Source organism: Pipistrellus hanaki (assembly GCF_964339955.1).
Source record: "Pipistrellus hanaki genome assembly, chromosome: 16".
NCBI classification, from domain to species: domain Eukaryota; kingdom Metazoa; phylum Chordata; class Mammalia; order Chiroptera; family Vespertilionidae; genus Pipistrellus; species Pipistrellus hanaki.
In genome coordinates, this window is record NC_140518.1 from 17292040 (window position 1) to 17319782 (window position 27743).

At 44.7% G+C, this 27743-nt stretch overlaps 1 protein-coding gene across 2 annotated transcripts in view; it reads left to right on the forward strand.

The window, feature by feature from the left end:
- The window catches only part of ERN1 (endoplasmic reticulum to nucleus signaling 1), a 66170-nt gene that overhangs the window by 12204 nt on the left and 26223 nt on the right, over positions 1-27743 (forward strand). For both annotated transcript variants that reach the window (XM_084864144.1, XM_084864143.1), the window contains exons 2-4: positions 13228-13348; positions 24965-24998; positions 26020-26092. In XM_084864144.1, the coding sequence (XP_084720270.1) occupies positions 13228-13348; positions 24965-24998; positions 26020-26092 (228 nt within the window). The remainder of the gene's footprint in view (positions 1-13227; positions 13349-24964; positions 24999-26019; positions 26093-27743) is intronic.

Genomic DNA, 27743 nt, shown 5'->3' on the forward strand with positions numbered 1-27743 from the left:
CTTTCCCATCCCCACCTTGTCCCATTGCCCTTTCTGCTTTGTCCCCCCAGGAGCACTGGCCCACTAGGTCCTCAGACACAGTGAATCATCTTCCGTCTCAGGGCCTTTGCACAGGCTGTTCCCTCTGCCTGGGCTGTTTCCTCCCTCCCCTTCTTCCTTTAGATCTTAACTCAGATATCACTCCTTCAGGAAAACCTTTGACACTGATCCCACAACCCCCAACTCAATACCAAATCGGCTTCTCCTGTTAATGCTCTCATGGGTCCTGTATATCTATCTCTTTAATAGCAATTACTGCTATTTTGTTTGTATGGTTCTTTGACTCCTATGGCCCCTTATTAGATCACAAACTCCACGAAGGTATGGATCAGATCTCTGTTGGGATTAGATCCTAGTGTCTTGCACAGTTCTTGATGAATCATCATAATAATTGACACTTATATGGCACTCACTGTATACTAGGTACTGTTCTTAGAGCTTTATGTATATTAACTCATTTAACTCTCCCAACAATTCCCTTAAGAAGTATTATTATTATTCTCATTTTGTGGGTGAGAAAATCAAGGTGAATGCCCAGGTGGTCTGGCTCCAACGTCTGCCCTTCTATCAATCACATTATACTTCCTTGAAGCTTAACAAACAATAAATGTGTTTTCAGATAATCACATACGATCCAGATGTAAAATGCAGTACCGTTTGGTAAAAATCTTTCCAGCAGTTATTTCTTCTTCTTCTTTTTTTTTTTTTTATAAAAAACCTTTCTTCCTTCTTAAACATCACAAACCAAACATATTTTAATCTTTTATTAATTGTCCCACGTTCTGTCGCTGTCTGCCCATGAGGGGAGGAGATGAGGAGCCACTGAGGTTTGAGTCAGAGTGGATAGTCAGGTTTTTTAGTTTGTTTACTTTGCGATGATATCTTTGGCTCCCCCACCAATTTCTTCAATAAGCTGTCTTCCCTGGTACTGACATAGTTCTTTTCTTTGGAAATGTCAGTATTTATTTTACTGCCTTAGCAGTTAAAGAGATGTTGTTCACAAGAAGAAACAGATTGGGAGGCTTATGCCAGCTTCCCCCACAATTCAGATGCCCATGTAAGCTGCTTTTCTAACCTGGAGACATTGGCAGTAAGGTTGGATGACCTCCAGACGAGGCAAAAGCCTGACCAGGATGGTAACTTTAGGAAGCACGATCCCTGGGAGAATGGAGCCTGTTGGCCAGAGTGTGTGTCTGTAAAAGCATGTCCCTCCCCCGTCCCGGTCCTGGACAGCCATTTCTCCTTTCTCCGGAGGGAGTTCCTCTTTCCTTAGAGTCTGGAAGGGCTTCTTCCTTAAAACTAGAGGCTTGCTATCTATCTCCTTGCTTCTGTTTCCCCGCCTACCTCTTGATAAGCTGGAGGAAGCAGCCTAGCTTAGTGCCAGCCAGTCCTCTTGCCCTGCTCTTGTTCTCAGCCTTCACTCGTCCCACTCTAGATTGAGCTGTGCCAACAGTCTTCCATTTTCTTATCATTTCCTGTCTCTGCCCAAATGTGTGAGAATTGCATAGAGATGTTCACATGGGCTTCTCAGAGGAGCCTAGAAAATAGAGACCTATGCTAAAAATACAGAAACCTGCTGGCATAAGATTTTTCCTCACATGAAAAAAATCAATATTCAGACCCGTTTCCTTTTTTTGTGAGCATATATCCTGCTAAGTGAAGGAGTCCGATTTAGCACTTGAGGCCATCAGCATATGTTTGGTCATTAAAATGGTCTTTGCTGTTCAAAGGACTTGTTCTGTGCTAGTCAGTAATGTGTGTTTCTTTGGCATTGGCCTTGAAAGAATGACTTTCTTCATCAAAGGAATTGGCAGAGGCTACTATATCATCATCATCATCATCATCATCATCAAAGAGCACTTTTTAAAAACCATTAGGAATGGGCTGGATAAATGTATCGCAAGAATTTTTTTTATGGTGGCTAATGCCTTTGACTTTCTGTGGTGGTATTCCCACCCACTTAGATCTACAGTGGGATCTCAGGAATTTTTACCCAGAACGTTTTTTTAAAGTCCCCACCCTGTATAATTTGCAGTGCCTTTGGTATATTGGGTGTCTGTGTAGAATCTACAGTTTACATTTTGGCCTCATCCAAAAGAGCCTACCCCCCTCCCAGGGCAGCATGCTGTTCTCCATCCTCTCCAGCAGGATTCAGAGGGGAACTCCAGGCCTGAAGTAATTTAAGCTTACGGTTCTCAGAGAACCATGATTTACAGTATTGAAATTATAGTGTGGGGCAGCGGGCAAAGGACCAGACAGAAAGGCGGAGACCTCGGTTCCAGTCCTCTGGCTACAGTTAACTGTCTGTGGCACTGTGGGCAAGTCACTTCACCTCTCTGAGCCTTGACATCTATCAAATGAGAGGGTTGGGTAAGGTGATCTCTTCAGCTCTTTTCATCTCTAAAATTACATATTCCAGAAGTTGTAAACAGTCCTACAGTTCGATCTGTGTTGTATGGAGCCATATGGACTTAATGACCATCTAGCTCATTTGCAGCAGGAAGGCAGTATGGTGCATGGGCCAGCAGGGAAGTAGGTAATCCTCAAATGGTCTTCAAACAATGGGGATTCTGACAAGGGGAAGGCCAGGTATCTTCTCTTATGAAACTTGGCAACATCTGGCAAGCATGGGTGGCAATTATGTCATAAATGCAATTGTTTGTAGATAACTTTTATTTGACTAGAGCATTTATCCACTTTCCACTTGACCCCTTCTACTCTCCTACCACCAAAAGAAATCCCTAACTAAGGGTAAAGAACAAAATGGACAGAGGTTGATCTCTTATCTCCCCCACCCCTCTCCAACCTTCCTTGTAGGAATTATTAGTCTAAGTCAGACCTTTATTAGTTCAGTTTGTTTATGGTGCTGCGTTAAGGTAAATGAGCCTAGTAGATTTCTCAGTTTTTATAAGATCTGAACTGCTACTATTGCCTTTTAGTAAAGATAATATCATAGTAGTGGCAATACTCACATTCTAAATCTCAACCACTAAATGATTGTGAAAGCTTGAGTTTTAGTTCTCATAACCAATAAAATGCTTAGGAACCTTAGGGCTTGTTTCCTTGACCACTGAGCACTTTTCATGCCCAAATGTATTTCCTCCTCCCCTGGTGTCAATATAAGCTGATGGCAGAGGGACCATGAAGACAAACAGAACAGCTGGCTATTTGGACTTAGACACAGCCTGGGCTCCCAAACCAGTGGGTGAAATATATTTACCTGTTGTGAAACTAGCATACCTTTGCGCTCAGGAATAAAGTGAATTTATGAGGAACCTTTTATCAGACCGTTAAAGGAATAGCCTAAACCAAAGAGTTGTAACTGCCAGGGGTGGTGGTTAATTACACCACACAAGAATTGCCACAAATACTAGTTTTACCCCCTCGGTTGCTTAGTTTGGAAACCACACAGAGCTGTTCAGTTAGGCCTTGCCCTTTACTGCATCCCAAGCAGACACTTGACTCCCATCCAAAGCAAATGTCATGGTTACCTTTATTGACCTAATGTCCGGAAACATAACAGCTGATAGGCTGGTTAAAAGGAACTAGTATTTGGTTGATGGATTATTGCTGACTTATACTCAAGTAAATGAAGTATAACAGAACTTGGACTAGTTCTGTAATAGACTGAAATCATTAAAACATAGGCAAAATTAAATAAGAAAAGTCTCTTAATATTACCAATGTTATCATTCTTTTTCTCTCTAGCTTCTTTTTACCAGGTTTTTAAAAAAATTTTTAATCATTTTTATTTTTTAATTACAGTTGACTTGACATACAGTAGTATATTAGTTTCAGTGATTAGACATTATATAACTTAGTAAGTGATCATCCCAATAAATCTTGTACCCATCTGACACCATACATACAAATTATTATAATATTATTGACTATTCCATATGCTGTAACTTTACATCCCCATGACTATTCTGTAATAACCAGTTTGTACTTCTTAATCCCTTCACCTTTTTCACCCATTCCCCCAACTCCTCTTCCATTGCAACCATCAAAATGTTCTCTATATCTATGAGTCTGTTTCTGTTCTGCTTGTTCACTTATTTTGTTTTTTAGATTCAATTGTTCATTATTTCCATTTTATTTCTCATAGTTTTTGTCTTTTTTCCCTTCTTCTTAAAGAAGACTCTTCAACATTTCATGTAATACTGGTTTGGTGGTGATGAGCTCCTTTAGCTTTTTCTTGTCTGGGAAGCTCTTTATATGTCCTCTAATCTTTATCCCAGTTCAGTAGACAGGAGACTAGACAATGAGTTTTCTGTATCACTGTGTACAGATGGCTATATAGACATCTCCATAATTGGAAGAGAGGACTTTACTGTTGGATCAGGTGTGTAAATGAGTTCGGGGTTAGGGAGCAGGATGTGATTAGAATAAAAATCTTCATTATATCTGTCTGACAGGCCTTTACATAAGAAACCTTCAAAAGTAGGTCTTTGTTTAGCCCACTCTCCTGATCAGTCTGAGGCTTATACTCTTGTGGGCTTTATTTTCCAACAAGAGATCTTTATGTATTGGGTGTGTGCTGGCATTTACTGGCACTGATTTTAGTCTTTGGTGAATTCTAGACAGCTTTTTGGCCATCATTGGGCACAGTCTTCTAGCATGTGATCAAATGGCATTAGAATGACAGCACTCTGCAGGGTACTTGTTGCAAAGCCGCCAGAATCGCAAATAGCCAGGCTTTGTTGAAGTTTATAATATGAAGTAGTTACTATTGCTGCAAATAGAAGAATTTAGACACATATGTCCTCTTTTGAATATCATTTAGTACCTGCCAAGGACTATATTACAGAATTTTACTATTTTGAGGAACTTCCTGCTGAATTAACATATTACTGCATAAATTGTGTGTGGGGGGGGGAGGGGGGAGGGGAGCACTGGTATCCAAAAAGTGTTTTACAGCTATCTCTTTTTTTTTTTTTTTTTTTTAATAAATTTTTATTGTTCATATTATTACAAGTGTTCCTTTCCCCCCCCCCTTCCCACCCCACCCTCTGCCCTTTCCCCACTCCCCATTGTCCTCATCCATAGGTGCACAGTTTATGTTCAGTCTCTTCCCACATTCCCCTCTCCCGTTTTCCCCAAGAATCATCAGTTCACTCCTCTGATTCTATTATATTCAACAGTTAATATTGTTCATCAGATTTTTTTTTTAAATTTCCTTGGTTTTTAGATTCACTTGTTGATAGTTATGTATTTGTTGTTCATAATTTTTATCTTTATTTACTTTCTCTTCTGAAAGAACCCCCTTCAGCAATTCATATAATTCTGGTTTGGTGGTGATGAACTCCTTTAGCTTTTTTTTATTAGTGAAGCTCTTTATCTGACCTTCGATTCTGAGTGATAGCTTTGCTGGGTAGAGTATTTTTGGCTGTAGGTTCTTGTTATTCATCACCTTGAATATTTCTTGCCATTCCCGTCTGGCCTGCATGGTTTCTGTTGAGAAATCAGCTGACAATCGTATAGGTGCTCCTTTATAGGTAACCACCTGCTTAGCTCTTGCTGCTTTTAATATTCTCTCTTTGTCCTTTGCTCTTGGAATCTTAATTATGATTTGTCTTGGTGTGGTCCTCTTTGGATTCCTCTTATTTGGAGTTCTGTGTGCTTCCTGGACTTGTAAGTCCAATTCTTTCCCCAGGTGGGGGAAGTTTTCTGTCACTATTTCTTTCAGTATGTTTTCGATATCTTGCTCTCTCTCATCTTCTGGGACCCCCATGATTCTGATGTTGGATCGTTTGAAGTTGTCCCAGAGGTTTCTTACATTATCTTCAATTTTCTGGATTCTCTTGCCTTCTAGCTTCTGCAGAGGAGTGTCTTCTGGCTCTTTATGTTCCAAATCTTTGACTTGATTCTTGCGATCTTCTATTCTGTTTTTAGGACTCTGTATAATATTTTTTATTTCAGACAATGTATTCTTTATTTCTTGTTGATCCCTTATCATTTCTTGTTGATCCCTTATCATATCCTCATAGGTCTCATTTATTTTATCGGCCTTTTCTAGGAGTCTCTTGAAAAACCTTATAAGTGTGGTTTTGAACTCTATATCCAGTCGCTTTTTGTCCTCCATTTCTTTTGTTTGTGATCTATTTGGTTTAGGCATTTTCGCAGACAGCTTTCCTGATGGGGCGGAGTTTCAGGGTGGAGCCTACAGCCTCGGCTTCCGTCGGCCCCGCCCTATGCGACTCCTGAGACTCAGGGTCCTTCAGTACTTGTTGCAAGCGCCTCTGAGAGAAAGGTGCCCTCGATTTTCGCCTGCTAACAAACAGTGTAGGCTCTCCCGCAATGGGCCCGAAACTGGGGTTCAGTTCAGTTGGAAGTGGAGTTGGAGATGGCGTTCAGAGCAGTCTGGAGCCCCTGTCTCCTTCCCGCCAGGGCAGTCCTACGGCACAGCCGGCCGGCCCTTCTCTGCGCGCTGTGTGCGCGCCTCTGGGACCTCCTTTCGCTGCTTCCCCGGGTACCGCCTTACAGCCCAGCTCCCTCTGGATGAGCCTGGGTCCCGGGGTCTGGCCTAGAACGGGGTTTCAGAGCAGTTGGGGGCCCAGCACAGTCGGAGTGTTTATCTCCTTCCCGCTAGGGAACGCCCGCCAGGCACTCGGCCTCCCTCCTCTCCGGGTCCGTCCTCTCCGCGCGTGCCGCGTGTCTCCGTACCTTGGGCTTTTCCAGCTCCTCCGCGCCTCCTTCTGGTTTTCTCCTTGCTTCTCGTTGTAGAATTTCCAGTCAGTTGACTTTCCTGTAGTTCTGGGTAATGTCCATTTTATATTTTAGTTGTATTTTATTGAAATTGTTGCGTGTGGCTGCGGCTAGGTGTCTACCCGAGCAGCCATCTTGGATTCTCCTACAGCTATCTCTTAAAATCAGCTCATCCGTCCGTGGCTTTCCCTAATTAAAGCCAGGAGAACAATGCCCTTCTCACCTCTGAGCATTATTGCTAAATTAATAATTATAAGCTCTTGATTCCTTAGCACGCTCTAATCCATTTTAAAACTATTATTCTACATTTGATGGCATGCAGCTTTAATTTTTCCCAAGAATGCCTGTGTTCTAAATATAAAACAAAATTTCTTAGAAATCTTTCTTATGTAATCCTCACTTGCATACCTATTTTTAAGTATTACCTGTAATACCATAATGTGTAGTATTCATTAACCAAAATAAACTTGAAGTCACATTAACTTTGCTTTACCTCTGAGGCCAGCTGTCCGGTGGGTTTGAGCCTTGGCCAGGAGCCCCTGCACTGTAGAAGGCACACTGGGTGTTGATGGCAGATTGTAGGTTCCAGGAATTTAGGTACACATTACCTTGTGTAATGATAACCTATGGAAACATGCCAATATCCTTGCTAGATTTCTAGTTTGAATGGTTTTCTTAACCTTAAATAAATAAAACTAAAGTTAGGATTACGCAATATAATCCTATGAAAGTAGAGGAAAAATTATTTAGGGAAAAAAACAACACACAAAAAAATTCCCTGAACAAATCCTGGTCGGTGCAGTACTTCTAAAAGGGGGGAAAAAAAATAATAATAATTATTATTTTCTCGGCCAGATTATTGATTCTGCTGTTATTTTAGAAACCGTGGTCTGTTGGAGTGGAGGTAGGAAGGGGAGAAGATTCACAGAAGATATTTTTATTTTAACTAATTCTGCTTATTCTGCTCATGTAAATTTAACCTCTTGGGTTTGATTCAGTCTGTATGCCACCGGAGAAGTGTGGCTCTCCAGTTCCCAGTGGAGGGGCCTCTCGGCGTGTGCATGCCTTTTTCCTGGGGTAGGATGCACCAGGTTTGATTCATCAGGTCTAGATCCCCCTGGAAGCTGGGCATGAGCCACATGTGTGCATGGCACCACTTCTTCTTCCCACCGCCTGCGCAATGCGAGTTCTGCGCTGTTTTTATTAACCTCATTCCTGGCCTTTGTTATTAGGTCGTCAGTTAGCTTGTGGACCGACTGTTTCTAAAAATGTGAGTCTGAACATTAAGACTTGCATTTCTTTGGAAAACGCAGCATTTCTGAAGACCCTGAGTTGCACTGGCCTTTCCCGGGCCCTGAATCCTAGTGGGCTCCCCTGCCAATCTTCCTGGAGGGGCAGAGGGTGAACGGAAATGAGCAGTCACTTCACTGACAGGCCGGCAGCGAAACCAAGCCCTGGGGCTCTGCTGGTGGGTTCCTCTGCCACGGGTGAGTCGCCTCCTGGCCTGAGCAGCCCCAAGTACTAGTTAGAAATGGCTGGGTTTTTGCTAGAGGCTGTTTCATTGGCTTTTATGCTGCTTAAACACATCACGCCCCTTGCGTCCATAATTCTCTTTACGAAAGACTTTTTCTAAACAAAGTTATTACAGAACTCGTTTTCGAAAAGATTTTTTTTTAACCTGAAATATAAGGAGTTAATAGAAGAGCAGCTAACAGTTCGCTAAGTTTAGAATATTAGAGAATGAAACTGCCAGCAACCCACCTTTTATTTATTTTTTATTTTTATTTTTTAAATATATTTTATTGATTTTTTACAGAGAGGAAGGGAGAGAGATAGAGAGCCAGAAACGTCAATGAGAGAAACATCAACCAGCTGCTTCTTGCACACCCCATACCGGGGATGTGCCCGCAACCAAGGTACATGCCCTTGGCCGGAATCGAACCTGGGACCTTTCAGTCTGCAGATCAACGCTCTATCCACTGAGCCAAACCGGTTTTGGCCCAGCAACCCACCTTTTAATCACCTGTGTGAGTTACTTAGGCATTGCTTCCACGTCTTTGCAGTGAAGGCCAAGTGGGTGGTGCATCTTAAGAACTGGTGTAGCTGCTTTAGAATCAGAACATGGAACATGGGGACACAGCCCGGCAGTAGCATTGGTTTTCACGGGAGGGAGACTCTTGTTGAAGTCCTGGCTGAGCAGGCCTGCAGGGAGGACTGCTTTACCGCTCTCCCAGCCCAAGTGAAATAAGCCATTTGACCAGCAGCCCCTTCCCCAGCATCTTCTGCCCCGAACTGCCAGCCCTCTAGTCATCAGTCCGGGTGTTTCCTAGAATTACCCAGCGGTGGCCTTGTGTGAGATGATGTGTGTCAGGCTTCTGTGAGGACCCGCCAGCTAACGGGTGTCCAGTTCTAGGCCACTGCCATTCTTACCTTCTGCTGTGTTACTGTGCCTGCTTCTTAGAAGTCACCAGGAAGATGCATTTCACTAGTTTGAAAAATGAGTCAGATTCCAGGTAGTCAGCCTGCCGCAGGTCTGCAGCATCAGCGTTTTCTCTCCGTTTGCAGGCGCTCCGGAAACCAGTGTGTATAACTGCAGGGCCCATTGCCATTTCACCCGTCGTCGTCGTCGTCGTCGGAGAGAAACGGGAGCGCGTGCCTGGGTGGAGGGAATGTGCAAGCTCATTACCGGGAAGCATGTGTTTAGATGTTCAGATACACGTAGCTCTCAGCTCTGCTCAGTATTGCAGAAGACATAGAAAAGCCAAATTCATATTAGTTTTAGCAACTTATTGAAAGCAGGTGTATGTAGGCTTAAAAAAAAAAAATGCCAGGGGCGAAGAGCTGAACATTTTGTCATACTGATTTGCCTTCTGAGAGAATGACAATGGTCACAATGGCTCCTGGCCATTCTAATCGAAACAGCAGAGAGCCTTCAAAGAAGAGAAAAATCTGCCGGTTGTGAGAGGTTTGTGATGTCAGTGGACGTTGTGATTAACCGTCAGCACTCTCAGTTGCCAAATTCAGCATCTAGCCCAAGCTGGTATTTTTGAGATTTTTAAAAGACCGTGCTAGTTAGGTGATTAGTGTTTTATTTCAGTTCACCAACCAACCATAGACAATTGCTCTTCCTGTGGTTTCCCGGCAGCTCAGACAGGCAGCTGCTATTGTTTCCACGCCAGCCGTGAAGCAGCACTGATATATTTTGTTTAATATTAGCCCTTTTAATAAGTGATAAGATGTACTTGGGGGCATTCAGTTCATTGTAATGGTACTGTAGGCTTTGAAACAGCAACAAACTCTCCTATTCTTGGAAGCCCACTGTCTTGCCAGGAGACCTCTGTGTTTCTTAGCTTTGGCTCCTTGTTCGGTGGATATTAATGACCCAAGGAGGTTGAGTTGCCTCGTGTCCTGATATGGAAAGACCTTCACCTGGGATTTAGGAGCTTGCCGAGGCTCCTTTAAATTCTAGCCTCTCTTCCACCTGCTAACTTGTCCATCTCCTTCTATCTTATGAAAAATTCATTGCTGCTTATGTGATCCTATTATAGAAATTTTAAAAACAGAGGAGAAAAAGCTATGGCAATCATCGTGCAATATTTTCTTTGTCTTTTTTCCCCTATATATATTTTCATTTGCTCTGTGTGTGTGTGTGTGTGTGTGTGTGGACTGTATGGGTTGTGAGTGACAGAAACCTAGTTCCAACAAGCTTGAGCAAAGAGGGGAATTCATTGTGAGGACTGGGTGTCCCTAAGCCCAAGGACAGGGACTTGGCGAGGCCTGAGGATTGGTGCGAGTGGGCCGCACCTTCCCAGCCTTTCAGCTGTGTTTCTCTCCGGCTTCTTTCTCTGTTTCTTGTCTTTCTCTCTCATCCAGTTGTTTTCCACGTGGAGTAAAACATATTCGAAGAAATCTCCCAAGTTTAATTTCTTTCCCCTTCATCTATCCCAGAGAGTTCAGCCCAATTCTTGTGATCACAAGACCTAGCATGCAAAATGGCAGTTTCTGGGGTAACCGTTTGATAGGTGAGGGGGGCTCAGCAGGGATTTCTATCTCTTGGCCCCCAGGTATGCTTGTTGTCTTTTCTTTTCGTTTATTCAGTTCCCCACCTGCCCCTACCACCATAATCCTGCCATCCCTTGTCAGGCTGCAAACCCGTCCCCTTCCCCATGGGAGGCAGCCCTTGGTCTTGTTCAGCTGCAGCCTCGTGGTCTTTGTAGGGCCACTGTCCTCCAGGCCAGGCGCTCCGGGCAACGTGCACGCCTCTGCTTCAGGTGTGAGCAGGTCTCGGTGAAGTTTGTCCTCTTCGATCCCCTGTGGCCTAAAATAATTTTAACTGCACCACCAGTTGGTGTGCAGAGCCTCTTGATTCCTCTGTGGCTTGTTTTTCTAGCCAATCTAACTAAAACAGATTTCTGAGTTCCAAAGGTAGAAATTGAAGCAGATCCTTCCTCCGCGGGTGTAAGGCTTTACCCAGAGAACGGGCTCAGCAGGGCCATGAGGCTTGTTGTGGTTTCTCCCACCCCAGGTGAGTGGCTCTGGACAAAATACAAGGGAACTCTCCCCCTCCAGGCCAGGCACACAGGAGATGAGGTGAGCTCCGGGTTCTGGCAGTGCAGTCACCCCCCGGAAAAGAAATGCAGGGGCTGGAGTGTGTCCTGCCACCTCACTGTCCCTCTGAAGGAATTAACTGGGCATCATCCTGGCTCTTACCAAGAATGACCAGATATTTGAGGGTCAGACTCCCATGCACAGGAGGGTAATCCCCGAGCTTTTAGAGTTAGTGCTAAAAGCCAGCCATATTTTTAAAATAACATTTGTGCCAAAATTCAAACCCAGTATAAGCAAGTTGGCCTGTTTTTAAATCAACAGCTACAGGAACCAGTTAATGTGCAGGACAGTATAGAGACAAAAGAAGAGACAAGCTCATTACAAGATGGCATTGCTGAATGGGCCCATATCTCAAAAGCATGTTCCTAGGAAACCTTCCAGCTATCACCTGCACATCACACACACACACACACACACACACAGCTGCTCCCATGGAATCTGTGTGATGACGGTACAATTTCTAGCGAAGCTTAGAGGATAGGCAGACAAATAAAAAAGAATCTATCCAGTATAATTATAACCATAATGTATTTTAAATTTTTTATTCAGCCCAGCCAGTATGGCTCAGTGGTTGAGCATCAACCTATTAACCCATTCCTGGTCAGGGCTTACAGGCTCCATATCTAGTAGGTATTCTCATTTTTTAAATATATATTTTACTGATTTTTTTTTTACAGAGGAAAGAGAAACATTGATCAGCTGCTTCCTGCACACCCCTACTGGGGATGTGCCACAACCAAGGTACAACATGCCCTTGACTGGAATCGAACCTGGGACCCTTCAGTTTACAGGCCAACGTTCTATCCAACTAGCCAAACCGGCTAGGATGTATTCTCATTATTGATTTTTTTTTCTCCCTCTATCTGAAATAAAAAATGTATTTTAAAAATTTAGATTCTTTATTTTTTATGTAATAATGATTATAAGCATTTTTCTATATTGTTGTAGCTTTTTCCACATGCTGTTTTAATGATTATATAATGCTTCATTGAGTGTGTGTCATAATTTATTTCAGCCATGTAGATATTATTGGCAATTCAGACCTTTCTAGTTTTTTTGTATTTATAAAATGGGATATAATGAGTATCATTGTGCACAGAGCTTCTTCCATATCTGGAATTATTTCTTCACGATATAGACATGGGATTATAGGACCAAAAATATGATCATGTTTATACTTTCCAGAAAGACTGCACTAACAATTTTCATCACCACCACCAAGTGAATTTCACTACCTTTGGCTAGTTCCTTTAAAAAATTTTAAATTTATTGAGCATAAAATGTGCATTTTTATTTAAACTGTATTTTGAGTATAAGTGAGAAGTAATTTGGGTTATGTTTTTTATGCATTTTTAATAACATGTCTCTTTTGAAATCTTGGTGTTTTATTACTATATAAACTCATTATAGAATGGGAGCTGTTTTCCTTACTTTGCTTTAAACATTTCCCCATAATTCTTTGCCCTTTAAAATTTCCCAAGTGTGTATGGGTGTGTGTGGGTGTGTTGGAATTCTTCTTTATCATGGAGTCCTGGAAGATAGCCGAGTTTTAGAAAGTAAAATATAACTAAGAGAAGGAAGTCAGTTAGAAAGCTGAGCGTACTCTACCTCAGGGATTGTTTCAAAATCCCTGTCCTTGTCATATTAAGTCATAAGCCAGTCCCTCTGTAGGAAAGACTGTCACTTAGAACAGGGGACCTGCGTCCTGGTCCTGACTCAGCTGTTGTCCAGCCAGGTGCCTTTGATGGGAACTACGCTCTCTATCCTCAGTTTCCTCATGTCCAGCTGGTGGGTTTTAGGAACGTCTCTGTGGTACGTGCCCCCGGTGAAGAATCATGTTGACCAGGAAGGTTCTTCTCCATCTCATTGCAGATTTTTGGAAGTCCCAGCACAGTGACGCTTCCTGAAACCTTGTTGTTTGTGTCAACCCTGGATGGAAGTTTGCACGCTGTCAGCAAGAGCACAGGCTCGATCAAATGGACTTTAAAAGAAGGTAATTTGGATTTGGTCCTTGGGTGACATGGACATGTGCTCTGCTGCCCCCAAGGAAACATATTCCAGAAAAAGAGAAGAGCAGTTATATGTTACTTAATAAAATAAAATAATGCCATCTTGTAATGGAGTCAAGGAGAGGATAGGGCTCAAAGGTATGTTTACAGCTTAGATTATCTGATAAGTACATCATTTGAAGAGACACTGGTGGGCTATGTGTTTTTTGTTGTTTTGCTTTGTTTTGTTTTTTGCTTCTGTCCATATTTCTTGTTTAAAGGGCTCTAGGCTTTTCTATTAATAGTTCTGGCTTGATCTTTACAGAACACATGCTGCATTAAATTTTTTTGTTACGTTCTAATAATTAAAATCTTGTAACCATAATTATCTTCTCTAACCGCAAATGACTCGTTTGCTTTTATGGAGGCTGGAATAATTGAGGGCTGTAAGATTTGACATTCATCCAAGTTGGCCACTTGATAGGCTCTGTACATGGAGGGAAGTAAAAGACAGACCTGATTCTCCTTTCGTAACCTCCCACAGTTTATGGTCTTGTCTTCCTGGTGATAGTGGAGTCCTACAGCTGGGAAACTGTATTCAATTTCCCAAGTAAGCTTCCCCGGCAAAGCCATGCAAATCCCAGGATTTGCGGCTTTCCGTGTCATCTCTATTATTCTGTCCAGTAATGATCCTCACTTGGGCCCAGACGAGGCCCTGACCAGCGTGTTCTCTTCCGTCACTAATCCGTGACTCATTATTGTCATGAGCACAGCAAGTGTTTTTCCTTCCTTAATCAAATGTCCCCAAATAGTACTTCAGATGGGAAAGCAGGGGCCCGTGTCAGAGGACACACGTCATCCTGTCAGTGCAGCAGCAAGCCTCGTTACCATCCACAGAGGATGGCAGCTGAGGCACCACACACTGTCCTGCAGCACCTGGGGGGTCCTGCTTGGACCAGCAGGGGCTCTAAGTAACAGAAAGGACCAGCTCTCAGGAGTCAGTGGCCACAAGAAGAGGGGAGAGCTGGGTTTTGGCATTGCATTGCAGGATGTTATCTGTACCGTTTCTCATTCCTGTGCAAGCATTTTACTGCTTAAAAAAAAAAAAAAATCAGAGTTGTTGATTTTTCACAATTTCAGATTTTGTCCAAAGATGAAAATCCACAAGGTGCAGTGATCAGCATTTTTACTCTTGTGTTAAGGCTGGTCCCTTAGTTGCAGTCTTCCCAGGCAGGAGGACATTATTGCCCCAAGGACAGTTCATTCTTCCGCTTTGCTTTTTCCTGTATGCATTGTTTTAAATTGGCCTTCTCCAAGACTTACTTTCCAGAAGCAACCTCATCCGTATCGGGCACAACGGGGTCCTGTCTTGTTTGTTATTTAGTCAAACATAAGAATCAATCTGTTCTCTCCAGTAGTTTAGAGCTTAAAGAATTTGCCTCTTTTTTACTTAATTTAACATGTGTTTATAGGACCTAGTCTGTGAGAGATACTCTAAGGGCCCAGAGAAGGAAAAGACAGTGCTTGCCCTCAGGGAGCCCACAGTCCGTCCTCAGGGAGAACTTCCTCATAGAGCACCGGTGACCGCCTCACTGAGGTCCTAGGAACTGCCAGAGGGAGGGGGCCAGAAAGGGCTTCATGAAGCCGGGATGTTGGAGCTGAACCTTGGTGGGTAGATGGGATTTCAGTCCGGAGAAGTGAGGCCTGGGGAGGAGAGAAGGAGGGAGCACGGCTAGGCAGAGCAGAGAGGAGGTAAAAGGCACTTACAGGAAGAATTAGAGAAATGTGATTAAGATCTGATAATCTCAATATTCAGTATATTCTAAGTCTCATTGTTTTTCTTTGAATAAACTGGCTTATTTTAGTGAAATTTAGCCCTATCTGTCAATAGCCTCGATATATATTTCTTTACAAAGATTACAGGTGATAATATGGAGACCCTGAGCTTTCAGTTCAATTGTATTTTTTTTTTTTATTATTGATTTCAGAGAAGAAGGCAGAGAGAAAGAGAAAGATCAGTGATGAGAGAGAATCATTGATCTGCTGCCTCCTGCATGACCCCCAGTTGGGATTGAGCCCACAACCCAGCCATGTGCCCTTGACTGTTTGAATCTCCATCCACTGAGCCAAACGAGCTAGGGCCAATTTTAACTTTCAGTTATAACCAGAGATTTCAACATTGGTATTTGCAAACCATTAACAAGTAAATAGATTATAAGTGTTCCAGGCCCTGAGGATATAAGTGAAGGAAACATAAAGCTTTTATTCTGTGGGGAAACGGATAAGGAAATAAATGACATTCCAGTGCTCTGGAGAAAAATAAGGAAATAAATGACATTCAAGAGCTCTGGAGTAGGGGGCGCCAGGCTGCTGGGGTTGGGGTGGAAAGGGCTGCAAGTTTGAACAGGGACAGCCCCACTGAGAAAGAGCTCAAGGAAGGAAGGACCAAGGATCCTCAAGCTCAAGGAACCCAACCATGCTGTCACCTGGTCTTCGACTTCTCATCTGAAGAACTGTGAGAAATAACACCAGGCTACGGTATTTTGTTACGGCAGCCCAGCCAAGCTGACTAGAACACACAGCCTCCGCTGTACAGCATCAGCAGGTGCTGTGAACTGATGGGAGGAAGCGGGAGACCAGGCAGGGGCTACTTCCCCAGTCCAGCCAAGGAAGGCTGTGGGCTTGGGCCTGCACAGTCGTGGGCAGTCAAAGTCAAATGGAAAAGCCTTGCCGATGCAGATACCTTTAACGCATCCCACTGGGTTTCTGCAGAATATACTAGTGTACCTGTTACTCCATTTCATGGTTTCCCAACTGTTTACTTGTTTCAGAGGCCAACACGCTGGGGGTGTTTTTTTTCTTTCCGCAGAGTGGTTTTGGCAGGTGTTTTGTTCCTCACCCAAACACGTGTTGCTGTTCCCAGAAAGGGAGATTTCTTACACCATCGTGGCAGGCTGCACCTAGTGCAAAAAAAGAGTTTTGTTTTCCGACACCGAGTTGAGTTCTGACACTGTGCATGATCTGTGCTCTTTCTAAGCTGTGATTTTTGTAACAGTAGTACCTGCTGTCTGTCTCTGAAATATCACCACTGAAGATGGTTGAGTATGTTTTATTTCTGCACTTTCTGCCCAAATGCAAACAGAGAATATTGCCCTCATGCTTTGTGTTGGATTAGTTTTACGAAGCTCGCTTCGGCCTGCTGAGGTCCAAAGGACTCTCTCTGGTATTGCCAGCTTCTGGTTTAGGGCTTCTTGCACTTAATTTGAAATGTTTTGCTACGTGTGGTGGCTATTAGTTAATGATGATTTTTGACACTCAGATCTTCATCAAATTGCACTTAACTCTTTAGCAACCCTGCTCCCAACCCCTTCATGGCACGGAGGACTGGATCTAATTTAGAACCACCCTTTACTAATTGTAAAAATATGCTAACTGTGCAACATGGCTGCTTTCCCAACCAGATGGGCCCGGACTCCTGAGTTGTCCCTTGAATGGTTCATATTGGGGATTCTTATGAAGGAGGGAACAGAACTAAACTGGTTACTTGAAATTTGAAGAAAATCTTCCCACATGAGTTTCTCTTTCTTAGCGTGTGCCTCTTGCTATGGATTCTCCCGGTGTGTACAGCACGGCCCACCCAGGCTGGGAAATAGAGTGGTGCTCTGCTACTCAGTCACCGAGTCCTGTCACGCAGGCTGAAGAAGTGTCTCCCAAATCTGACTCCCCATCCCCATCCTCCTTGCCAGTGCTTAGCCAGGCTCCCCATTCATTTCCCCAATTAATGCGACAGCTTCCTGACTGGTCCCTGCACCTGTCTTATCCTCCCGTTCACCCATCGCGCTGCTGTCACACGTGCCCCTGGAAAGACTGATTGACCACACCACACAGCCGCTGAAATACTCTTGGTGTTGGCTGTTAGCAGTGCTACTCCAGGTGTGGTCTGCCTCCTGTGTTACCTGTCCACGAGGAGAGAAGTACAGAGAGAGAGAAGCATCACCCATGGTGTGATCCTCCACTGATTAGTTTGGGGAGCACTGGCTCACAGGGTCAAGGCCACGCTCCTCGGTATGCATGCAAGGCCCTTCGAATCCGCTCTTGCCCACCTCTCCAGCCTCAACTCCCTATTTTCCCCCAGGGGTGCCCTTTGTTCCAGCCACAACTCCTCTCCAGGCCTCGGAAACACTGGGCCTTTGCTTCTGCCCCCTCCCCTCCAGCAGACTGCACTGCTGGGCAGCTCCTATTCGTCCCAGGTTACCTCCTTGTTTCCTCAGGGCGAGCCCCTTCCTCAGGTGGCTGTTGGAGGCACTTCCTGCTGGCGGTGTGAATTATTGTTACCTTTGTCTTCCTGCTGAATTTCTAACTCCTTGAAGGTGGGGTCTCTAGACAGCCAGGGATGCTCAGTGAATGTCGGGGGCACCTGATGCCGACTCAGTTTCCAGAACCCTCCTGACTAGACGTCCTTCTGGAGCCCTGACAAACAGATGAGACTTGCCTTTGCCTCCTCAGGAGACTCGCCTGCCACTTGTGCCACCGTCACCTTAGTTTCCAGGGCCAGTTTCTGATCTGAGTTTCACACGGTTTTGTGGCTTTTTGCAGGAGGCTTTCTGTCCTCGGTTAGCTGTGTGCCTCTGGAAGTGTCCGACTTCTGCCCGCAGAGGTGTGAGGGAAACGTGAGAAGGGAAGTTGTGGGAAAGGCTGACATTTTGTTAATCGTCCTAATCTCTCTTCTCCTAAGAACTTTCCTAGGCTTCAGATAGGCATCGCCACCTCCCTACTTTATCGGCTAAGCACAAGAAAAGTGTTTGTTCTCCATCGTCTTGGAGGACTGAAAATTAAGTTTCACAAGAAGGGACATGAGAGAGCCTGTTTCTGCTTTTGAGGATCTTGGAAATGTGTTTTCTATATTTTACTCTTTGTCATGGAAGATTCTAACCATAAATAGACATAGAGACGATTATATAATGAACGCTCAGGTACCCGTCACTCAGCTTCAGCCGTCACCAGCTGGTGTCCAGTCTCAAATGTGCCCGCTCACAGCCTCCCTCACGCTCGGGACCGGCTTCGGAGCCGCACTGTCCCGTTGTGGCGATGCTCTCAGCCCGCCGCCACCACACATAGCATCGATTTCAACCGCACTGGGCAGTCTTCGCTGCTTTACTTGGTATGTGTCAGAACACAGTTGTAAATGTTGAAGTGCATGAATAAAATCCCCCCCCCCTTTTTTTTTTTACTGTGCCTTAGTTATTTATTTTTTTGTTCATCTTGGGATACCGTGCGAGGTTTGATGGCACTCCCATCACTCAAGAATGAATTCTGTGAAGTTAGGACATGCTGAGAGGCATCTGGTTGTAAGTCATTGCCTTATCCTCCCCTTTAATTTCCTTTACAACTGATTGCACTGTTCATTGTGTGTTTTTAGGTCAGACTGACTTCTGCCAAGGTGAATAAGAGCCTAGTAGAAGTCGGCTGCCTTTAGTATGGGCAGGTTTTTAGGTTATTTTGGTATCTCCCCATGATTGTTTTCGTCACATGTGACATTTGGTGACTTGCAGAGATTACCTGTAAGAAAACCTGTTACGTCCTCTCCCAGTTCTGATGAGATTGGATTTTGAGGCACTTTGGATTGGGTGACTATTTTAAAGTGTTCTCCTCATGCAAGCTGAATTTTGAGAAACTTTTTGAGACTTTCTTCCCCACAGTTTGGATCTAACAACTGAATGGGGGCTAAGGGTGTAGATTCCGGAAGAGCTCTCCTCTGGAGGGAGCACTGAGCTGCCACCGGGGAGAAGTAGTCTCTAATCGCCTCACCTGAGCACGAAAACATATTTGGGAGGCTTGAGTTTTGAGTTAAGGGAGGGTGAATGACCTTGGTTCTATCAATAATTTTCATAAGGAAACAGTGTTAGTACCTTAAGCATTTTCTTGAGGAAGTGGCATTTGTCTACTGCAGTCAGACTAGCTGATCTAGTTTTACTGTTGGCTAGGATTAAAGTGGTGTGCCCTCTAACTCATTCCTTTCTTTCACTTCACTTTTCTGATTGGGACTAAGTTTTGTTGGCCTTTCCCCCCTCCTTTTTGGTTCCTGAGCATCCCTCCTTTCCCCGCCAGGGCCGACCCTGGCCATCTGACTGGGGTTATTGAGTCGTCTTCCTCATTACCCTTTCTGGTTCCTTCTTTTTCTCATTCGCTTAGTGCCCTGTCTAACCTTTTTTCAGAGGACGGTATCACATCTCTGTTTTTCTCAGAAGCTTCCGGTCAGTTCCGAGGCAGTGCCCGCCACGCCACACCACGGAGTCGCACGCTTTCTCCCCCACGGTCTCGCTGCCTGCTGTCCGACCTGATTTGCATTCAGGAGGAACACTTCACACTTGCCAAGCCTGTGTCCTCATTCCCACAGAGCGGTGATCGTTCTTCTCTCTGGTAGTCTTGTCCGCCGCAGCCGCCGGGCCAGCCCTCTTCATGGCACGGTTCTCCCTGAGTGCACAGCCTCCCGGAGTTCTCTCACCTGGTGATCCGTGATTCCTATGGCATATGCCACATGTTCCAGCCATTTATTGTATGCTTGGTTTCGTGTGTACCAGCTTTCCAAGCTCTTTTTCCCGCATGGCATGAACCAGGGAACCAAGCTGATGGTAGATGTCTGATGTGTTTATGAGATGTGTGTACTAATAGCTGGGATGGGAGGGGAAGACAAGGCTCTTGAATATTGGGGCTGGAGGAGGTTTGCAGGGAGCACAAAGCAGATGGGAACTTCATTTGTGGTCTTTGGTGCTTCATAAGGGCCAGCTCAGAACATCTCCAGTCCCCGCTAAAAGCGCACTTAGAAGGGGCTGGTTTGGAGACTTTCCCACTGGTCCTGGCATCTTAGTTGTACCTGGAGAATTCTTGCAGTCAGAGAAGCTGGTTTTAAGCACCGGTGTGTAGGGGTCAGTAGGTGGTTGTGCTTTAGAAAGAAGAGTGAGGTCAACGGGTGCTCATCTAGATTCTGCCAGAGAAGAGGGTGTTCCGGAAATATCAGCTCATCTGGGGAAGAGGAGGCAGTGATCTTGGAAGGTTCTTTGAGCTCCAGTCAAATGGGCAGCCTGTTCTTGTGGCTTCTATAATCAAAGGACATTATTCCTTCCTACATGGATTGCTCCGGTTTAAAACAATTATTTAAATTTTGGTTGCCTTTATCAGAGACTTTTTTCTGTTTTGCCAACTTTCCACCCCCATGTTTCCCCATCATTGATGCTACTCTCTCTCTCCCTTTCCCTTCCTCTCTGAAATCAATAAAAACATATTTTTTTTAAAAATAACACTAGAAATACACAAATGTCCACCAACAGGTAAAGCAAATTGTGAGTACTCCTTCCGCCATAATAAAAGAACAAAGTCTGAGGCACACAACAATAAGAATGAATTGCAAAAATGTGGTGCAGGAAGAAAGAAGGCAGACACAAGAGAGACCCTACTACATGAATTCCATTTGTAAACTTTTAGAACAAACACACCAATCTGTCAGTGGTTAGATGGGTGTGGGAGTCAGGGAAATTGCACCTAAATGGGTATGAGAAATGTTCGGGAGGATGGAAATGATCTATATCTTGATTGTAAGGGTGGTTACACGCATGTGTATGTTTTTCAAGACTCATTGAACTGTGCGTGTAAAGTGGATGCATTAGGAGAGAAAGGAGAGCACATGCTAAAGAGAATGAGCTCAGTCTGTGGTCAGAGGGGAGGCAGTAGGCAGCCAGGAGGACTTGATGATCCTTGGAGATGGGATAGTGCTTGAGGGCCTAGATAGATGAGTGTGACATGTCTATGGATGTGAAGGTGAAACCTTTGCCCAGAGATGCGAAGGGAAGTAGCGTTGGGCACACGTGGAGGGTGAAGGGTGGGGAGTTTCAGAGAGCTCCGGGAGGCCCAGTCGTGTGAAGGGAAGGGGGCCTTGAGCCCAGGAGTGAAGGTTTGAGGCGCCAGCTGTGAGGAACAGGCAGCAGAGGCCAACCGGGAAGTAGATAGACTTATCGCCTGTGACATGGGGCCCCGCTGGCCACAGATGTATAATGGTCTCTCCAAGAGCGTGGAGTTTTCTTCAGCAGTGCTCAGAGCCTGGGGGAGGAGTGGGGCTGCTTGGTAGATTCTGGGTTGAAGGCTGAGAGAGCGTAGCTGCTACATCATTGGATGTAATCACAGTGGCTATCCAGGCTGGGCAGGAATAGGAATTGGAAGGAAACTAATAAACATATTGAGCCCCTCCTGTGTGCCAGGCACTGTTTTAGGTTTTTGGGATATAGCAGATAATAAAAGATGAATCCTAGCCCTCACAAAGTTTATAAGAGAGTTAGATATTAAGTAAAATGAATAAAATATACTACTATACTTCAGAGGCGGTGTCACAGAGAAAAATTAAACAGGGAAGAGGGCGGGGCATCCTGGGGGGGTAGGAGGTGGACAAGGAAGATCTCTCTGAGATGGTGACATTTGATCAAAGACCTAGGATTGAGGAACAGCAAATGCAAAGGCCTGAGGCAGGGGCACGCTGGACAGTATTCGAGGAGGCCAGCCCTTCTTTTGGAAATAAAAATATTTAACTCTTTACCCTTTTGAACTTGGACAAAGGGAAGAGGTGAACATCTATTTTGACTCATTTCCGTCTCAAGCTAAAAAGGAGGATTAGACTAGCACAAACAGGAGCAAGAGTGTTCCATAATCTCACCAGGTTTCTCTTGAGTATAAAGGTGGCGCCTTTTCAGGCCTGACCCACCGGAATCGAGTCCAGTGACTGCCCCCAGGGCAGCACTGAGCAATTTCATTTTTTTTTTTGTTTCTTTCTGTGTTAATCCAAGAGACAAATACCTAATTTCAAGTTTTTAACCATTGTCTTTCCTCTTCTGATATTTTTACCTTTATCTGATACCCTCCCTTCCCCTGGAATTATACCCATTTTTATACTTGTGAAGTAACTCCCCTCCCCCTTTTTTTCCTTCTGAAAGTAAAACAGCTTTCATCCTTATCGGTCTCCCTATAGATAGAGTGGCTTATTTGGTAGCAGTATTTGTTTATACTCGTATAGTTAGGCCAGGTTTCTTTTCTTGTGGCTCTTTTAAAAAAAAAAAAAAAAAAACAAGAATCTTGCCTAATACCAGTTCTCATAATTAAATAAAAACAATCACCTTTTCATGTTGGGCTTTCATTGCATGTTTTCACATGGTGCTTTCTGCTTTTATTTTCTTGGTTTTCCCAATATTTTTTATCTTTAATCTTTTACATTATGGAAAATTTCAAGCATATGTAGAGAGAACAGCAACATGCCTGCCCCTTGTCACTTTCATCTTTAAACAGTTACTGACAAGCTGCCATTTTTTTAATCTGTCCCCCATACAATGTTTTTTTTCTGTAGTATTTTAAAACAGATCTCAAATTCAATTTTTTTAAATTTTATTTACTTTTTTCAATTTTTTTTTTTTTTTTTTTTTTTTTTTTTAAAGAAAGCAGCCTTCTGTGAGCACTGTCTTAATAGTTGAGCCAATATGTGGCCCTGAGCCCTGCAGGTGTTTATTCCGGGGACCTTATTTTACTGCGCGGATGGGAAAGCTAAGGTGGCCAGAAGGTCCCCCTACTGGAGTGCGTCCCGTCCTGAGCCTAGGAAAACAGCATGGTTCTCACACAATGGTGTCCTTGTCCTACCGATCCTTTCCTGGCTCCTGCCAGTGACAGCCTGTGTCGCAACTGGTGCCTTTGTGCAGGACCTGGGACCTGAGGCCTCCGTGTCAGGTGGCCAGTGGACAAGCTCTGGGAAGCCAGGGAAACCTTCCCCTGCAGATGAGTCCCTGAGATGCTGTGCCACAAAGACAGGCTTAGGAATTGGAATCACACACCCCTTGCCTCCAAGTCTTGTTTCTGGCGACTTGTTAGAACTCGGCAGTGTCTTCCTGTGGAACAAACCAGCGAGGTGCCCTCTGGCCCTGCCGTGCGGCTCAGTGTTTCCCTTTGGATGCAGCATTCCTGCCTTTCCCGGCTTGCCTGGCTGCAGGGCTGTTGCAGTAACCCGGCTGTAAACTGCACGGTGAGGGTTCAGTGGGTGAGAGCTGTGGGTCTTGATTTCCTGCCTCTTGCATCAGTCTGTTGTACCGAGAGGTGATTAGTGGGAACAGCAAACATGCGCTTACTGGCTGGAAGTGTCTCCAGTTTCCTATCATGTGTTTGGTTTAATGAATTGTTTGTTTGCTGCCCACAGACCACATGTGGTGTGTGTGCCTCTGTTGTTGTGAGCACCGTAGGCCTTCATGTGGGAGCTGGGCTCCTAAGGCAAAGTCAACATTTGATAAGGCTTGTCCGAGCTTCCTTTGACAATCCCCACCGACAGGGAGAAATGGACAGCTGCCTGTCACCCTAGGCAGAGCCGGGAGCCTGGAGCTCTGTGTCCACAGTCACATCACAGTGTTTGCCGTCCTCGCCCCCAGCTTTGAAGTTGTGGCTGGCGTGGCTGTCCAGCCGTGGGGTGTTTGATGCTGGAGATACTGTGCCATCTCCTGCCTGTGGATGTTAGCTCTGTCGCAGCACCCCTGTGTCAGCGTCCTCTCACCCCACCACCATCCCGCCCAGGAATCCGAAGCGTCCTCTGGACTTGTGCCCGGAGAATCTAGGCAAGGGGAAATGCTGCTGCTTTGACAACTACAGATAGAACATTGAGAGAAAACTTTCCCCCCAATTTAAAAAGTAATGCCTACCTTTGTACAAATTTGAGGAAATAGAGAAAAGGTGGGGAAGTCACTTCATATTTTCAACAGAGATAACTCACAATTAGCATTCTTTGCCTCTGCATCTAGTTTTATCGATGTGCATGGAAGATGTTTTGAGCTGCGTTAATACTCTGTATACAGTGTTACCTGCTCTCCTGACCAGAAGAGTAACGATTTGCACACGTTTTAAGTTTTTATAAGCGCTTTTAGGAGCCCTAGTTTTCTTCCAGGTGGGCATTTCATAATTCAACCATGTTCTTGAATAGTTGAATAATTTGCAATGCTACTGTGAGCATCTTTGTACAGAAAGCATTTTCTATGTTCTGTATTATTTTTATACTACACTTTATAGAACTGTGATTAATGGGTCAAAGAGAATCACGAGAATGAACACTTGAAGGCTCTAACATTGCCATACTGCTGCTCCAAAAGGGTGTACCCATTTCCCATCCAGCCAGATTCTCATCAACAGCAAAGCTCATTCTTAAGCCACAGGTTTGCTTTACTGAATGGGAATATCTGGTACCACTCCAAGCATTTGGCAAGGTGATGATTTTGGTTTTAAAAGTCCTTGATGTGTCAGATAGTGACACTGACCCACTGTCCACTGAGGGCTGTGCCTGGTTCTCCCTTCGCTGTCCCTCTCCCAAGTCACCTGCACGTTTCTTGAGAGCAGTTCCGTTCTGCTGTCAGTTCTCTCTCCAGTCTCAGGGGCAATCATAAGAGCTTACATTTGTGTCTGTGTGTGCTTTTTCTGAAATGCCTTTATGCACGTTATCTCATGTAAACAAACCTGAGTTGTTGGTACAACGTGTGAATTGGCCCTGGGAACTCTTCAGGAGTCTTGACATCTCGGAGTCTGTCTGATGGTGCCTTTGTTGTTCTCTCACACAGATCCAGTTCTGCAGGTTCCAACACACGTCGAAGAGTAAGTTTTCCAATTTGCTTCAGTACTTTCCTTTAATGCGTTTTCTGTATTATTCAGTATTTATGAAGCCAATTGCTGGGAGTACATGTGCACAAATTTAAGATATAAGAAAATGATAGAGACATAGAAAGTCTTACAGGTGCCATGACAGAAGCCTGTGTTGGGGAGAGGGTAGGCAGTTCCTTTGGGAGGGAATGAGTGGCATTATGGGGGAAGGGGGGAATGGTATTTAAAAAGGCTTATTTGAGATGGAGCTTAAGTTGAGGTTTGAACTTAAGTTTCCAAAGTCCTCAGGAAGGCTTAAGGGTTTAGATCTCTCCCTCTTACTGTGTTAACCATGGAGGGGAAATGAGGGTGACCTGCTGCTGGAGGTGTGTGCTAGAATAAAGGCAGGACGGCACCTGCAAGAGCCTCCGGCGACTCCTCCGGGCTTCTGTGTGACCACCATAGCCCTTCCGCAGGTTAACTTGGCCAGAGACCACCTCGCAGCCGCTTCATGGGAAGCTACCGTCCGAGAGACCTTTATCCATGTCCTTGGCGGGCTCTTTCTGATTGTCAGGCTCTCAAAGTCTGCTTCTGTTGCCTGTGGTTTAAAAATAAGAGTCTGTTGAACACTAAAGGCAGATTTGTTTTACCTGTTTACGTACCCTGCCACACTATTAAGTACTAGTTGTTGAAGTTATTGACTTGCAAGCTGAAAATCAGACTCGCTGGGTCCTTTTTACTTATTTTACCTTCATCCAGAGGGCTTTGACCCAGTGATGATTTACTCCTCTATGATGATTTATAATTTTCCCGTTGCAGGTGCCTTTTTCCTGCTCAAGTACAGCATGCACCCACCAGAGTGATATTTTGTTTGTTGCTAAAGTGGACAGGCATTGGTTAGAATTAGCTTTCTCACACACACACACACACACACCACTTTCCCCATCCCCCCGGTCATGGCTTTCATGGCTTTGGCAGTATTTTGTTTTGTGCTCTGAGCGGTAATCTGTCATTGATACTATTGCTTCATTTCTAGGCCAGCCTTCCTCCCGGATCCCAACGATGGCAGCCTGTATACACTTGGGGGCAAGCATAATGAAGGCCTAACGGTGAGTGTGTTTAGCTTCTTGTGCTTCAGAGGTTCTAGACCAGCCATCTCCCACTTTTGCTCATTGAGATCACCTGAGAGCTGATTCTGATTCGGGTGGTCTGGAGCGGGACCTGGGCATCAATATGTTTTTACAGCTTTTAAATGGCAGCCAGAGCTCAGAAATATTAATCTAGATGAGCAGGGCCCAGCCAACACATTGGAAAGGTACAATACTCCCTTCAGTAATAGGATTCACTCCAGCCCTATTGGTATGGAGAGCAGGGTAGTTTGAAACACTGCCTACCCCCATGGGGGGGCACATGGTATCCCCATCTCCATTTGAGAATCTAGATGGCAGATTGTTTTCTATACACACAATTGTAAACCTACTTTTGCCTCACCCTGTATAAAGAACTTTTATGGATTATTTTAGAAAGACAGACAACCCAATAGAAAAATGGCAAAAGAAGAGATCTTAATGGTCAATAAACATATGAAAAGGTACTCAGCTTCATTAGTCATTAGGGAAATGTAAATAAAAATCACAGCCGGTGTGGCTCAGTGGTTGAGAGGCAAGAAGGGGTCTCAGAGTGCTGTGAAGGTTCTGCGCCTCCTGCGTGCTGGTTACAAGGGCATGTTCACGTTGCAAATGTCACTGAGCCCTACACGTCCCTGAGCTTTCTGATTGTGAGTTTTGCTTCAGTGGAAAGTTTAAAAAGCCTCTAATGTGCAGCCAGATTGAGAACCACTGGTCTAGACTGTAGGTGGCTTATGAGCCTTAATTAGGGCATTTTAAAATTATTTGATGAATACCTGGGACTGAAACAGGCGGGAGAAGGGCAGGCCTTGTGTAGCTGGAGGTCAGTGTGTTTCACCTTCGACATTTCTCTCCACGTCACTAGAGCCTCCATTGCTGAAGCGCTTTGTTAGCCAGAAATCGGGTCCAGTGACTTGTACACGTTGTCTCATCTGAACCTCTAAGCGGCCCTCTGGGATGTCAGTGTTGCCTCCATACTCGAGGAGTGGGAACTCTGCCTGGGGTGGGGGTGAAGGAACATGCCAAGTTCACAGCTTCCCGTTGGACTGGAGACCTGAAGAGCTCTCGAACTTCCAAAGGATGCTCTGACCTCCGCCCCACATGATGCCTTCCTGTGTTGTGGGTTAGCGGCGCCAGGAGCAGCATGCCGCCGGCTCGGGCCCTGAGTCGGGAGGCTCAGCAGAGAGCACAAGACTCTGGCTGGAAGCCTTGCAGTGACTTTCTGATTCTCAGAAACATCTGGCAGAAGCCCAGTCATTACAGCCGCTCTGTGGCATTTTTCCTTTTCCAAGGCTTAGCTTAAACCTTGGGGTGATGGGAAAGTCCAAGTGATTAATTATTTAAAGTTCTGTTTATTGAAGCAAGAGAGAAATCTTTTGTGGAGAAAAAGGTGGCAGCATAGTGGAGGCAGTTATCTATAGAACGGTTTCAAAAACACAGAATGTTCCAAAAATAAAGCACACTGAAACAAACCTTCACCAAAGGCCTCGTCAGATGTCAGCTGGAGGCTCGGCGGAATCGGTTTTATGATGAAATGCAGCTGAAACAATGTGGATTCCTCTGAGTTTCTTTTCCTGGCACTTACCTCGACTTCCTTTTAATACCAAAAAGTTCGGCTTGTCTTCTGTTCCTC